Genomic DNA, 17,295 nt, shown 5'->3' with positions numbered 1-17,295 from the left:
CAGCAACCCGATCGTCAGGCACAGAAACTGGCTCTTAGAACTTCAGCATTGTTTTTTAGATAAACAAGAATGTTCCCTTAGCATGTTCTTTAATATCTACAAACTGGGTAGAACTGGGTTTTGGGGTCCAAATTCAAAATATTGTATAGAATTTTGTTCACCAGGCTCTTCCTTCTGTGACTTGGCGCACATGAAGGTTGCCAAATTGATGACACCACCAGGAATAAGTGTGTCTGATGATACTAAAACTTACTAAGATAACATTTACATTAATAATGTTTGAATTGTTTGCGAATTAAACCCCACCTCATGTGGATTTTTGGATATTTGCCCACATACATTGATGCAGCCTTAATGACTGAAATGAATTGTGCTGTTTTACCGCCAAGGCAACCTGGGGTGCTGAGATATAACTGGGTAAACTGGCAGCGGGAGTGCATTTTAATGCTTTAGAAGAGTCAAAAACCTACAAAAACTTTACAAAACTGAGTGAACCCATTGTCTTATTTTTTTTTTACTAAATCAACTGTGCATAATTATAAAAATTAAGTTATGCCATCTTAACAGTTCCAAGTTACAAAGATGTTGCTCATTTTTTTTAAAGTCAACATGTCACATATGAGAAAGCAGAAAATGAAGAAAGTGTAAAGGATTTGGATGGCAGTTCTGATTTTAACTTTAATCTATATGTAATCCATACCTTGTTTTGATGAGCTTACCCACAACGAATCCCATAACAATCAAGTGTTCAGTCAGCAGTTGGAAAATAGCTGCACTGTAAAACCAAACAGTGAAATTATTTTTTTTTTACTCAAAATGTAAAAAAAAATAAACAATAAAATAAAAACACTGCACTTAATAGGAACACGTTATGTGAACTGAAAACGTTAATCTATTAATGTGAACTTAAAATGAGTAGAAGTAGATTCCTACAGTATCCTTTGTGTAAGATTTTTTTATGACATAAACTGCTTTTGTGTGTTTCTGCAAAAAATTAATACAGCAAGACATAAATGAGTGTATTTTATGTTATACTAAGGTTTAGTAAACAGCATTAGTGAAGAGTAGTGATTCTGTGGTTCAGAATGAGCTGATAAAACATTAATACTGTCTACACAGCATGATTCATAAAGCGTATAAAAATAATCTCTCTGATAGTTACATTAACACACACTATTTCTAAGTAATGCCTAATCGGGAAGTTGATGTGATAAATTGTTTAATTCAAAATTTCAATTAATTTGTTGCAAGTAGTGTGAAGCCAAGAGCTGCGGGAACTGAGTGTTAATGAGAGACACCTGTGTGCTGCACCACTTGTTACAAATACAGTGTTGTAGATTAGAACAAATTAAATATAAGATGAAAAGTGGCAGAAGGTCGATTTTTACAATAAATCATCTGTTGAACTGCAACCAAATCATCACAAATACTGCAGAAGACCTATTGGAACCCGCATGGACCCAAGATTCTCAGAGAAATCAGTCAAGTTTGGTGAAGGAAAACTCATGGTTTGGGGTTACATTCAGTATGGGGGCGTGCAAGAGAACTGCAGAGTGGATGGCAACATTAACAGCCTGAGGTCTCAAGACATTTGTGCTGCCCATTACATTATAAACCACAGCAGAAGGCAAATTCTTAAGCAGCACAGACTGAAAATTTTAATGATTAAAAATATATGTGATTTATACCAGGATTCCAGAGGGCATTCACATTCAAACTCTGCATGAAATGAAATATAACAATGTTTATTTTGTTAGTGCACATTTTTAGTCTTGATAGGAACAACTTATTTGTACAAGTTATTTTACTGAAAAAACAAAGTTTGTTTTGGTAGTCTAATCAAAATGGCAGTCTTTGGGAAATATGCTTAGCCCCGCCCTGCTAACAATTAGTTTACAGAAAAGGAAAGATTATACATTTACTTCTTACTAAAGTAAATGTATCAGCAACTTTCGGTTCACACTGACTTTAAATGATAGTTTTGATTCAAAGCAATATACAATGCATTGTAGGAATCTATTCTCATAATTTCAAACATAAACTGTAGATAAATTGCACACATATAAAGATGAAGCTTTAAAATTGAAATTGAAAAGAGTAGAAGTTGCAAACTGCAGTGCATCCTTAAGCTTCGGTCACACTGGACTTTTCTCTCCATAGACTTCCTTTCATACGCACGCGAATGCGTCAGACCGGAAACATAAGCTCATGTGTCAAGTTTCGCAGATCGCTGCATTGGGAAGTTCAAGCTTGGTGAACTCTGACCTGCAAAATCAAATCACTTGACTGCATGAGACCAATCGAAGATCAAAACATGACCTTTCTGGACAAAAATTAAAAATTTAAAGCAATCGCTTGCTCTTTTTAAAAGGTCTAATCATCATGTTTAATCCCGCCCCTTTTTGCAGTGCCGTACGACAGAATTTCGCAAGCTCAAACTCTAGTGTGACCTCAGCTTAAACTAGGGTTGTTGCGATACCATTGATTCATGTTACAATACTTTACCACCTGAAGTACTATGATACCAATTAGTATTGCGATACTGTAATTCATAACTCAAATTATAAAGAAAATTGTCAGAAATACTATATATCATAATATAATAGGCCTACTTGAATGTAATTCACAATTCTCTTATTATTTAAAAAAGTATTATTTGCACGTCACTTCACCTAAAATGTAATTATTCTTTTTGTTTTTTTTGTAGATAACTGATTAACAAAAAATACATTATAATAAAGATACAAATTATACCAAACGAAAAAGGTTACAAAAAGAGTTTTTTTTTTTTTCCAACAAAATTAGGCTATAGCAGGTGGTCAAAAATTGTTTCGATGTTTCCTGTTGCTATTTTGGGTTTTTCATTTATTTTTATTTATATTTTTGCACCAATTTGAACTTTTTTTTGGATTGTATGTAACAATCCAAAGTAATTCAAAATTTCACTTTGTGAGTCGCTCTTTTTAAGAGATTGTCACAAATGTTGTAGCTAAATCATATTGACAGACACAAATTAACCAATTCAGATGTGTGTTCGAACTGAAGCTTTAGAAAATATGCAATATGTTCCCATAACAGGCGCAAATTTTGCAACCTTAAAGAGCTCCACAGACTATTCAAATAAATTGGTCTATTGTTTCGCAAACGTGTGAGCATTTTAGTGACTTTTCCACATACACCATTATCTATTGTAGATAAACCGTTAATGACGATACTACCGTTTACAAACTACAGTGGCACCGGCAGAACTTTGGAGCCACAGTATCTCGATACTACCATAGTACCTGTTAACTGGGCAACCCTACCTTATACCAAACAAAATATAATGTTGATGTGGCCACTTTCATTCATTCATTTTCTTGTCGGCTTAGTCCCTTTATTAATCTGGGGTCGCCACAGCGGAATGAACCGCCAACTTATCCAGCAAGTTTTTAAGCAGCGGATGCCCTTCCAGCCGCAACCCATCTCTGGGAAACATCCACACACATCCACACACACACTCATACACTAGCCTACCCAATTCACCTGTACCACATGTCTTTGGACTGTGGGGGAAACCGGAGCACCCGGAGGAAACTCACACAAAGGCAGGGAAAACATGCAAACTCCACACAGAAACGCCAACTGAGCCGAACCAGCGACCCAGCGACCCAGCGACCTTCTTGCTGTGAGGCGACAGCACTACCTACTGCGCCACTGCCTCGCCATGTGGCCACATTTACTGCATATACTGCATTATATAAACATACTGTACATTACAGTTTGTAAATTTTGTATGCATGAAGCACCCAGAGACCTTTGGAAAAATGTGCAGTATGAAACCGCATGAAGTACTGTATCCCACAATGCAATGGACTTGACTTGACCTTTCTTCATCTCCTGCAGTGTAATGAAAAAGCCAGCTTTAAAACCTTTACAGTCCTAACCCAAATATGGATTTTTTTTTCTAAAACGAGAGAGAAAGTATATATTTCTCTGCCAATATAACTATGACATAACAAGAATTAACTTTAAGAGTGATTGAATTAACAGGTAACACATGACTTTGGTTTTGTGGGGGAAACTGGAGCACCCAGAGGGAACCCACACAAACACGGGGAGAACATGCAAACTCCACAGAGAAATGCGAACTAGCCTAGCCGGAACTTCTTGCTGTGAGACTACAGTGCTGAACACTGAGCCACTGTGCCGCCCCATAACCATATGCAGTCAAGCTCAAAAATTTTCAGACCTCTGTTGTATGTAATATAATTTTGGCCTTGACTGTAGATAAGTCATAATTTGACATAACATCAAGAGTTATTAGGGATTTAAAGCAAATCTGCATGAAAAGTGAATTTGCAAAATATATACATCCAGTTGAAGTCATAATTATTAGCCCCCTTTGAATTTTTTTCTTTTTTGAATATTTTACAAACAATGTTTAACAGAGCAAGGAAATTTTCACAGTATGTCTGATAATATTTCTTTTTCTTCTGGAGAAAGTCTTATTTGTTTTATTTCGGCTAGAATAAAAGCAGTTTTTAATTTTTAAGAACTAGTTTAAGGACAAAATTATTAGCCCCTTTAAGCAATTTTTTTTCTGGATAGTCTACAGAACCAATGTTATACAATAACTTGCCTAATTACTCTAACCTGCCTTGTTAACCTAAATAACCCAGTTAAGCCTTTAAATGTCACTTTAAGCTGTATAGAAGTGTCTTGAAAAATATCTAGTCAGATATCATTTACTGTCATCATGGCAAAGATGAAATAAATAATTAAAAATGATTGAAATATTAATAAATATTATAAAATAATATTTATAAAACTCATAAAACTCATTTATAAAATAAAAATGAGTTAATAAAACTATTATGATTATAAATGTGGTGAAAAATCTTCTCTCCGTTAACCAGAAAATGGGGAAAAAATAAACAGGGTGGTTAATAATTCTGACTTCAACTGTATATAGCTGGATGAGCGTATTTGGGCTGAAAAGGAGGACAATTATAATTTGATGACTAATGGGAAATGAGTAATGAGAAAGCTGAATGATAATGAGAGAGTCTTGTTTTAACTGCGTATGTGATTTATTTTGTTTGTTATTTTGTGCCTTCAGCACATTTTGCTCTCTGTTTTCAGTTATTTTCAATCATCCTTCAGTTTGTAAAAACCAGACAAATAACATGCTTAAGGAATACATTTACAAGGAGGTATATTTGCCTCTAAGACTTTCACTATAATCACATCATCTGTCAAAAATCAGCTGCATATCAAACATGGGGACAACATGAAAACTCCACACAGAAACGCCAACTGACACAGCCGAGGCTCATACCAGCAACCTTCTTGTTGTGAGGCGACAGCGCTACCCACTGTACCACCGTGTCGCCCCATATCTAGCTTTTCAAATGTAAAAATCTGAATTCTTTCAATATAAAGTCCTTCCTGTAGTTCATCCTTATTTAGCTTTAACCTTTAAATGCCCATTCAGTTGTAGAAAAATGCAAACATGAATACACACACATACACACACACACAGGTTCTCATGCGATGCCTCTGAAGGCTCTTAATGATGTGTGTGAGCTTATGTGAGCTGCTTCTCTGCTAACTGACACACTCACGCTTACGGCTAGATCGTCAACAATCTCTAATGACATCCCAAAGTGTTCTGCTTCATACACACAAAGACGCGCACACACACACAGCTGCACATATTAGCACACACACAAACACACAGCTCAACAGACACATGCACACATAGACAAATGCATACGCACACATACACACACACACACACACACACACACACACACACACACACACACACACACACACACACACACACACACACACACACACACATGCACGCACGCACGCGAGCACACAGACAGGCACATACTGTGTAAAGTATGTGCACACACTCACAGGGAGACACACACACATGCTGCACAGCTGGCGTGAGGTGAATCTGGGGACTGGAGGAAGACAATGTTTTCTGGCAAACATTCAGGTCCATGTCTCAAGCGAACACACTGTCCTTAACAAGATACAAATGATGTGTAGCACTAGAGACATAATCACAGTAATAAGGTCTCCAAAATAAAAGCAAGAAATCAGCTGGCTGAGAATTCTGTGGCGACATTTCACACCCTCGGCAAACAAGACAAGAAATGAATGTTTCTGGAAACGGCCGGCCTGAGTGTTTGTGGGTCGGCAGTGGAGAGTCACTGTTAGAGATATCAAGTTGTTAAACAGGAAAACAAATGAGAACGACTGTTGGGGTGTTAAGAAATGTGTGTATACAAAGAGATTGAGACGTAGAGCAGCTGTACAGTAAACTCAGTTTGTGTGTTTGGGGTTACTGGGCTAAGCTTTTTGGACAAATTATTATTATCATTTTTATTATTATAAATAACAATAATGGTAATAATAATTAATTATTGTTATTATTTAGGCCTATATGAACATGAATAATTATTAAATTAATAATAATAATAATAATAATAATAATACAATAATAACTATTAGTATTACTGTCAGTAATATTAATATTATTAGTAGTAATATTATTATTCTTATTAATAATAATAATAATTAATAATAATAATAATTTTTATTACTGTAATTATAAATACTAATTACTATTATTATTATTATTATATATATTATTACTATCATCATCATCATCATCATTAGTAATAATAATAATAATAATGATAATTATATTAATATTAGACTACTACCAATAATATTAATAATGGTGATGATAATAATAATAATAATAATAATAATAATAATAATAATAATAATTATTATTATTATTACTAATATATGAATGATTATTGCTGTTATTATAAATACTAATTATTATTATTATTACTATTGTCATAATCATTATTATTATTATTATTATTATTATTAGTAATAATATTAATAATAATTATTATTATTTTTATTATTATTATATGAATAATTATTACTGTTATTATAAATACTAATTATTATTATTATTATTATTATTATTAATAAATAATAATAATAATAATAATAATAATAATAATAATTTTTATTATTAATAAATGAATAATGATTACTGTTATTATAAATACTAATTATTATTATCATCATCATCATTATTATTATTATTACAAATATATTAATGATTATTACTGTTAATATAAATATTAATAATAATTATTATTATTATTATTATCATTATTACTATTATTATTATTAGTAATAATAATAATTATAATTATTATTATATGCATGTATAATTTGTTTTCCTATTTATGACAGGGTATTGTTATTGATGTTATTATTATTAACTTATATTTAAAAGATAAATTACTAATATGTAGACCATACTTATAATTGATAATAATGCTAACAAGTATTACTCAATTTAAATATTACCATTGTAATTATTGTTATTGTAATTATTATTATTATTATTATTAACCACAAAAATAATGTATCTGTTCTTTTTCTATCCATTATTAAAAACTATGCCTTATTTTTCCTTATAATCAAATCACCTCTAAGATACTCTTTTCCTCTCTGTATGCGCCAGACACTTTCTACTGGGAAACATTTTTCAATTCTAAGGGCTCATTCACACCGAATGCAACATTACGACCATTTTGGTCGCATATGTGCCCAAAATTTTATCTATGCGACCTTAAAATATATTAGGGAGCATTTGTGCAAGTGCATAAAAATGGATGTCATGCGACCAGTTTTCACAGCAAAATGTTCACCACATGCACGGTATTAGAAGGCATTCACGCATTATGCATCTTTGAACCTAAAAACACCAAAGGCAGCGCTCAGGAATGGTTTAAAACAGTTGACATGTCAACAAATCCGTCAATGCCTGCCCCGCATTCAAGCTCTTCTTATTGGCCCACTGCGCTAGAACAAAACGCGAATGGATTGGTTATTATCAGCTGTCAATCACTTAGTTGCAATGACAGGGATCTACAGGTCTGGATACAAGAGAATAAAAACAACACTTGCAGATTTAGTTTTAGAAACCACCTAAAGTTACAAATAATATCACATCTGATTAGTGATCATGTAATAAATGTCAGTCCAGCATATACACTTTTCCAAGAGTGGATAAAAGACGTCCAGTGGTTAAAGTCCGCTATGACAATGACTAAAGCATTCAGCGTAAAGCCGGTGGAACGAAGTTTTCAGGTAACCGTAGTTGTGCCTCCGAAGGATGCAGACTTCAAAGGTGAGTCCATCAAAGTCCACACAGGCCGAACTGAGCATTTTGAAATGAGACGATATAGCCTACAGAAGATCTGGTCACCTATCAACTGTAACAGCTGCTGTTAATAAGCAGTAATAAAAATTGTAATGATTTTTAAAAAAATGATATGTGTTTACATATCCACATAAAATACACTTAATTTAAACATTTAAAGCTGAGTTTAAAAACATCCTGCCGTTATCAGTGCTCAATGAATCTTTTGACGTTCGAGGCCACGAAGGATCCACCGGTTGCGTCCCTCACTACCTGGGAAACGAAGGATGCATTTGGAGGCTACGTTTGAAGGAGCCTTTAATTTTTTTTATTTAAATGAGACAGCCTTCGTTACTTCGATGACGCGGCACACTTCGAATGCATCATTTGGAGGATGCAGCCTCTGAAATGGAGGCACAGCTGGTGTTTGCCACTGAATCTACACATAAAGCACGAGATGTTCTTATATTATTTAACCCTTCATTTAATCGTCACGATGCTGTGAGTCGTGCGACTGACACCGCGTTCACCATCACTAAAGAGCTCGCATTCACCGAGATGAAACTAGTATTGCAGCTCATGAAAAGACCGTTATATATTAAGATGACGTATGCACATAATAAGTTATATGTCAATATCATTTGTGCAATATCAGACTTCACCAGTAAGAAAAGCACAGTTATTGTTAATTCAGTTCATCTCATTTACGCCAAGCAGTGCGTACAGGGCCGGTGAGTGCATGCAGATTTTTGTTTATTTGTTAGTTGTGATTAGAGTGTTAATATATAATGGAATATGTCAGTAACAGTGCTCATCATTTTTGGTGGGTGTGACTAAATTTTGTCTGGTGCTCCTAAATTTTTGAAGTTAGGAGCACAGGTGTTACCAAGAAAAAAGGTTAATTTCGAGACGTGGTGTGCTTCACACAGGTGAATGGGCTTGACAAACCACCTTTAGGAAACATGCTTGTTTCTCTTTCATCTCCATATGCACCAGACACTTTCCTACAAATACTATGTTTCAAGGACTCAATTTAATTAAAAACTGCTAACTAACTTGGACTTTCTATATATTGCTGTTCCCTGGTGATTTGACCCCTTTTTTATCCCCTTTGTAAGCTGCTTTGAATAAAAGCGTCTGCTAAATAAATATGTGTAAATATCTTTCAAGGTTAGGGTTTGGATAAAAAACAAAACAACACATGGCCCTGCTGTGTCCTCATTTAAATGATGGCTTAACAAACAAGCATGTTTTAGAAGATTTAGTTGTGAGTTAGAAGAGGAAAAAAGTCTCTCTGTTCTCTCTATGTGAAGACAAACAACAAACAAGCAATATGGCAACAGAAGCAGGCTTTCTTCCATTTCCAGCACCCCCCTCCCCTCTCTCTATCTCTCTCTCTCTCTCTCTCTCTCTCTCTCTCTCCCTCTCTCTGTACACTTTTATTAGTTTCTACTTACCCTTATTTGCACTTTTATTTAAGCAATGTCATTTGCCCATCGTTCTCTAGCTGTAGTTGACAGAGCTGCCAGAGAGGATTGTGGGACACACGCACACACACAGGTCTGATAGCCTTGATCAGCGCTTCAAACACTCATTGTCAGTCTCACACTTCCAGCGCTCCATCGCTCTCTCTGTCTGCGTCTGGATCAGTGTCCTCACTGCGGGGAAGGACAGGAGAGCGAGACATGAATGCAGACGTACAGAGAGCACATTAGCAGAGACAGAGACTGTGCCAGTTTCACACAGCGCCATTTACAAGTCTCCTAAAATCACTAAAACTGAAACAAATCTCACACACAACACCATTGCTAAAACAATAAGGGATTAAAAACACAACAAATAATTCTAATTAAAAAAACAAGAGATGATACAAACATAATTAGAAGTTCTGTATTACTTTGGTATCAAAGTAAGTCGTTTTCATTTAAATTGTAGTTTCTTTTTTTAAATATTTCCTAGAATGCATTGTTATAATAGTTTAAATTATGATATGGTTAGTTTTGACCATATTTGGAAGGGTCATGAATATTAATGCACTCTGCTCAGATGCTCAAGCAGCTCATGCCATTATGTGACACCTAAGACTGCAAAGACATGTCAATTGTATAGTTTTGAATGGGGAAAAGTGTAACAGTCAACATGGATTCTCAGGGGGAGGGGCTTGGAACAGATATTTGCAGATTTTGTGTGATTCAAACGTTTAGAAATGAAACTAAAGAAACAGTTGTTGTTTAATTTTATTGATGCTTCCTGATATGAAATTTAATTGAAATCTTGGCAAACAAATTTGGAGGATTCGATGTTTCCTATTCAAACAGAATGCCTGTGCATACTGCCCGAGAGGAGTTTAAAGATGAATGACTAATGAAATGACTTGCCCTAAAGTGACCTCGCTTACTCTCAGACACACACACACAGTGTGATGTAGTCTGAAATACACACTTGAAAAATTATTATACTTCAGTTGTAACAAATTAAGATAATTCCTTTGTTAAACGACAAACTTTTCAAGTGTCGTTTAAGTGTTGGGATTTAAGTTTATTTTAGCTAGAATGAGTGAGTGAGCCACCGTTACACCACCAACACCAACTATGCAGCTCTGGAGTTGTGTTGTGTATGAAAGGGCTTAACATTAACACCCAGCAACCTGCCAAATGCGTGTAGATTTCAGCTCTGGCGGGTTAGACAGTCACTTCCACTAGCCACTTTGGCTGTTTTAAAACAAATTTTAAGTTGTAGCTATCTTAAAAGCAGGGTTTGACAGTAAGGACAACTCAATATGTGTGCAAATGCGATCTTAGAATCGAGAAGCAGCACGACTGACAAAACTAATAGTGTCTGCGCGAGCAAAAGTAAAAAAGCAGGTGAATGCCGAATGAGAGGACGAGCACTTGCGCTAACAGCTGATGTGATGCTTGCAACTGTTTAAAAAGCGTGCACGCTCCCGTTTCCTTGCGTGAAGCAACCAAGCCCAGAAATGCAACTGGTGGGATCGGTTCTCCTTCAAATAGACTAAAAAGTTATGCTCATGCACCCACAGTCCTGCTGCTTTCAAGAGCTCCAGATTTGTGTTTTTGTAAGCAGCAGGTTGCTTTCGCTTTAACCATTCTTTAAACAGATTATTAATGGGCCTTATGTTAATCATGTGCGTGTGATCGTCCTTTTATTATCATTCACCTGATTTCTTTTGCTCACAGTTATTTTTGTTACTATGGTTTAATTATCTTTTTTTTTTTTTTTACAATAACAGTACACATAAATGGGGAGTTATTCCTATTAAAGCAGTTAACTGGTGATCTAGAACCTTTAGCCAGGACCTTTAAAGGTCAATTAATTAATTAATTAATTTATTAAAGATTGTTAAATAAAAAGTATAGTGTTCAGCTATATTTAGCTTGGTTTGACACATAATTTTTTTTGGGCTAAGAAATTATTATTTATTTATCTTTGGACCAATACATTTGGTACATTCTTAATTTTGAGCTCTGAAAAGTGATGTGAAATAAAACTAATTGTAATACAACACTATGAAATCATGACCCATTAGCTTATGCTCAATGAGCAAGCTCATACTGTACATGACACACACAAAAGGGGTGTGAATGAGGAGGCATATGGACATAACCCAAAATCTAAATCAAGTCATTTTTGTGTATCAAAGTCAAATTTATGCATATAAAATGTATTTTCTCAGCAACAAAATTGTGGCTAGTGATGTTGAAAAACAACTAGCCACAGTGGCTGGTGATCAAAAAAGTCAAGCCCTGATTATACCCGACAAAAGGGACAGACTGAGATGTGTTAGAGCTATGTTTTGTGTTTTTAATTGATATGAAAACACAGACAGCAATATTCATTCATTCATTTATTTATTCATTCATTGTTAAAAACCTCTGCATGAAAAGATGAGTTTTAAATAAGTTTACTGGCATCGTTTCACTTCTTTTCAGTCACAGTTAGAGTTGAGTGATATAACACAAAGCATAATTATGCATTAAACATGTACTTTACATGCTGTTTACATGTTGCCTCATTACAAACATATGCGGCAAACTTCGCAACATACATGTTAAACTAACATAAGACCTTATTAAACTGACCTTACGCCTCTGAGTCAACACTAAACTAACTTATAATCCTTAAATCCAGTATTTTGCATTCTGACGTGCTGTAAACAGATGAGAGAGAGAGAGAGAGAGAGAGAGAGAGAGAGAGAGAGAGAGAGAGAGAGAGAGAGAGAGAGAGAGAGAGAGAGAGAGAGAGAGAGAGAGAGAGAGAGAGAGAGAGAGAGTGGTGCTACTGTGTGTGCTTGCCATATGTGTGTGTGCAGTGCTTAATTTGTGAATTGCGAGGTCATGGAACTGATCGGGGTTACGGATCCGGCATGTTTCCCAAGGACGTAGAGGTGTTGTGCATAAAAGTGGAGAGCGGGGTGTTGGATGAAGGAGTGGTGTCGCAGACAAAAGTGAAGAGGGTTGGGGAGTCACAGAAGAAAGTGAAAGTGAACAGCGGACGGGGGAGGATCGGGGGAATCGTTAAAATCAGGTGCCGGATGAGATTTCAGAGGTGGCAAATTAAGCCCTTTATGTGTGTGTGTGTGTGTGAATGAGAGAGAGCGTGCGCATCCACCGTGGTGCTGAGTGTGTGAGTGTGTGTGTGTGTGTGTGTGTGTGTGTGTGTGTGTGTGTGTGTGTGTGAATAAGATAAAGTGCGCACATCTACCGTGGTGCTGTGTGTCGCTTGTTATAGGCTGTCTGGACCGTCTGGGCTCTGTAGCTTTCAGCTGGGTGTTTTTTGTTATGCATATTTAATCGCTGGGCTGTACATTTTACATTCTTCCTTGGCCCAATATGTACCTGCTGTGTGTATAGAACTAATGCTGATATGATATATGAAACACAAGCGGTAGTTGGCAAATATATTGAGTGGATATGTTTGTAAATCTGACTTTGAAAGAGTCAGTACCTCATCAGCCACAAACCTCACCGCACATCACGCAACACTCATGTCTCATCACAAAGGGACAAACAAAACTGACGTTCAGCCTACAATCCTTACACAACCTACACTTTTATCTGTTATCTCTCTCTTTGGGTAATACCCAATTTTAATTTGAGATTAAATCAGATCTAAATTTAGCGGGAACGGTCGGGTCGGGAAGAAAACAGGGTGGGTCGGGCATCGGGTGAACAAAGACTTAATATACGGTTGGAGCAGTCGGGTGCGGAATAAAATCTGGTGGGAGCGAGACTAAAAATTCAGTCCTGTGCAGATCTCTAGTTTGAGTTGCCTTAACTTATTGGGTTTCTCAGTACTCAATTGGTTTGAGTTTTCTTCATTTATTAGTTTCCCTGTGCTCAAATTGCTTTGTTTATTCAAATAGATTAAGTTCACAGAACTCATTAGGATTCGTTTTTTTTTTTACTTAAATGGTTTGTCGTAATCGGTTTCCTCAAATAGTTTGAGTTACCTTAACTTATTGGATTATACAGTGTATATTTCAAAATACTTATCATGGCAAACCAAATATTAGAATTTACTTATTTTATTATTTACTAAAATTATTACGTTTAAAAATATGTCAATTTTATTTCTCTTTTAAACAGCCATTGGGAAATAATTAATTTCACAGAAGGAGGAACTAATGTAATGTAATCTTGGATGTGATTAATCACAATTAATTGTTTGACGGCATTAATTAAAACATTTTCCTTTGGTTGAAGATGCTTTCATTTTAAGAGTCATTTGCATGCTGATGATAGGGTGTCGCTCGACACATTTTGCACGATTAAGATTAATGATTAATCCATTAATGGATCATTAATATAAATGATGATTGATCACAATCAAAGAGACAGAATTGACTGAAACTTAACTAACTCACGCACTCACCACTGGAGTCTTTTAAATCATCTGTCCTGCTTTAAGAGTGCATAATTTGTACGTGTCCCAGCATTGGTGAGCGTCATTAGCTTTGTCATAACGAAGAGCTTTGATGGTGAGCGCCACTGTGCTTGTGTTTTGCAGGCTCCTCGTATTATGATAACGTGCGGCCGCTGGCGTATCCAGACTGCGATGCTGTGCTCATCTGTTTTGATATCAGCAGACCAGAGACGCTGGACAGCATCACTAAGAAGGTCAGAAGATCCTCTTTTCTCTCTTATCTTCTCATATCCTGAAAGTGATAAAGAAACATATCAGTATTTACCTTCTGAAGTGCATTTTTTGCAGTTGCAAACACAGTTACACAGGATGTGCGTACTAAGATTTTTAAAAAAATGTTTAAAAAGTTGCCTTTTCTGCACACCAACGCTGCATTTATTTGATTGAAAATACAGTGGAAATTGTAAAAAAATATTACAAATTAAAATAACTGTTTTTTTAATGAGTGTAGTTTAAAATGTCATTTATTCTTGGGATTTAATAATGTCTTCATAATACTTGTCACATGCTATTTCAGAAATCATTCTTATAAGCTTTTTGGTCCACAATCATTTATAATGATTACAACACAATCTCACGGCAATTTGTAACTTTTTGATTTAGTGGCTTATTAGTATGATCTCATTCATACTATTTGCTTATTCCCCAATGATGGCTGGGTTTAAGGGTGGGGTTGGGTGCCACGCCTCCTTTTTAAAATCGTACATTTTCCTATGACTGATTTTGTATGAATTAGCCACTAAACTGACAAAATGTAAAAATAGTTACGTTTTCTTGTGAGATTAGGATTCTTATAATTGTCAATGTTGACATTTTTCCTGCTTTATTGTTTTAAACTGTGATGACATGTTTAACTTTTTATAATTCTTTGATGAAAAGAAGGCTCAAATAACACACACACACACACACACACACACACACACGCACACACACACACACACACACACACACACAAACACTTTTGTTTTTTGTGAAAAGTGGGGACATTACATAGGTTTCCGTTCATTTTATATTGTCCAAACCGTATATTAAATTGCCCTCACCCCACCCCACCCCACCCCTAAACCCAACCATCACAGGAGACTGTGTGCAGCTTTACTCTCTGATTAAACTCATTCTGTAGGATTTATAAGCATTTTGAGAAATGAGGACGTCACCAATGTCCTCATATTTCACCTCCTTTTTTGTAATCCCTGTGTCATACCCATGTCATTATACAGATTTGTGCCCTGATATGGCACAAAAACACGTACACTCACACAGACACACCGACACACACACACAGACACACAGACACACACACACACACCCACACACACACACACACACACACACACACACACACACACACACACACACACACACACACACACACACACACACACACACACACACACAGTAATGTGTCCTTTACGAATAAAAGTAAACAGTTTTTTAAGGGTGCTTTAAAAGATACTATCTCTTGAAAGATACTACTGTCACAGTTTCCATAAAAATATGAAGCTCAACACTAGTAATAATGAAAATAAATCAGACTCTTCCTGATTTTGCAGAGACTCATTTAATGCAGTGCTCAGCAATAAAAATTTGAGAAATTATTACATTATATTGAGAAATATTCATTCATTCATTTTCTTGTCGGCTTATTCCCTTTATTAATCCGTGGTCGCCACAGCGGAATGAACCGCCAACTTATCCAGCACCTTTTTATGCAGCGGATGCCCTTCCAGCCACAACCCATCTCTGGGAAACATCCACACACACATACACATACACACTCATACACTACGGACAATTAAGCTTACCCCATTCACCTGTACCGCATGTCCTTGGATTGTGGGGGAAACCGGAGCACCCGGAGGAAACCCACGCGAACGCAGGGAGAACATGCAAACTCCACACAGAAACGCCAACTGAGCCGAGGTTCGAAGCAACGACCCAGCGACCTTCTTGCTGTTGCAGTGAATAATGTTCACTAACGTATAAATTTGGGTGTACTAATATTTGGACTGTTATCCTAAGTTATTTTGATAGATTAGCCCCAGTTTTGGCTTCAATACTGACTAATCTAATATATTTGCACAAATATAATATTGTAAGGCTTCAAATAAAAAAAATTAGACAATATGAATTTAAAAGATAGACTTTTGAGGGTGTATACATTTATGCCAAACACTGTATAATTATGATTTTGTGATCGCATTTCCCGAAACATTTAGCAATATTTTTTTTTTAGACTTGAAAATAGACAAAAAATACGTAAATATTTTGTTACTTATAAATATATTTGATTAATTAATTTTATTTTATTTATATATTTATTTATACAATTGGACTTTGAAGGGACTGGTAAATATTTATTGAGCGACAAGACTAAAATAATGATGCTAAAAAATAAATCACATGAACAAATACCAGTTTGAAACTACTGTATATTCAATAAAAAACTATTTAAATTGTAACAATAATTCGCAATTGTACAGTTTCTGTCTTTTTTGATCAAATAAATGCGGCATTGGTGACCAAAATAGGCTTCTTTTAATAAACCTAAAACCTTACTGACCCCAAGCGGCAGTGAATCCCGTGTCTCGCAGTGAAAACACAATGTAATTGTTGACTAAGAGAAGTTTTTGTTTGTGGGTGTTTTGCAGTGGGAGGATGACGACATTGTGGATTTACACAAAAACACAAGCTTCACCTAAACACAGATGCCAACAATTATGTGGTCGTGAGGATGTGTGAGCTTATAGCGATGAGGGCTTTGAATGCATTTTCCGCATTTTTTTTAGGTCTGCTGAGAAAAAGATATTGAGATGATGTAGGAAGAACAGTGGGAGTTATTAATAAATGTCACATATTTATATCACAGTATTTTACAGAAGAAACGCACAGCTATATTCAGCATGGATCTGTTAAATGGATAAAAGGTGACAGTTATCAAGATATTTAGAATCTTTTTACAAAATGTGTCACTGGTTTCTGCAAAAAAATAAAAAAAATTATAAAAGTAAATAAATAAAAATATGGTACACTGATTGCAAAGAATAAATGCTTGCTAATGACCAAATTGTAATATTAAAATGATTTCTGATAGACACTGGAGTATCTATGCT

At 35.5% G+C, this 17,295-nt stretch overlaps 1 protein-coding gene across 3 annotated transcripts in view; it reads left to right on the top strand.

Moving 5' to 3' along the window:
* rnd2 (Rho family GTPase 2) overlaps window positions 1–17,295 on the top strand; it is a 49,228-nt gene that overhangs the window by 16,280 nt on the left and 15,653 nt on the right. For all 3 annotated transcript variants that reach the window (XR_015480042.1, NM_001045364.2, XM_087243329.1), the window contains exon 3: window positions 14,267–14,376. Coding sequence is in view for 2 of the 3 variants with exons in the window: in NM_001045364.2 (NP_001038829.2) it covers window positions 14,267–14,376 (110 nt within the window). In the remaining variant the exon portion in view is untranslated. The remainder of the gene's footprint in view (window positions 1–14,266; window positions 14,377–17,295) is intronic.

The sequence above is a fragment of the Danio rerio genome, chromosome 3 (genome assembly GCF_052040795.2).
Source record: "Danio rerio strain M-AB ecotype USA chromosome 3, GRCz13ab, whole genome shotgun sequence".
NCBI classification, from domain to species: Eukaryota; Metazoa; Chordata; class Actinopteri; order Cypriniformes; family Danionidae; genus Danio; species Danio rerio.
The sequence above is the reverse complement of the archived record's forward strand: the minus strand, read 5'-3'. Positions and strand labels throughout refer to the sequence as shown.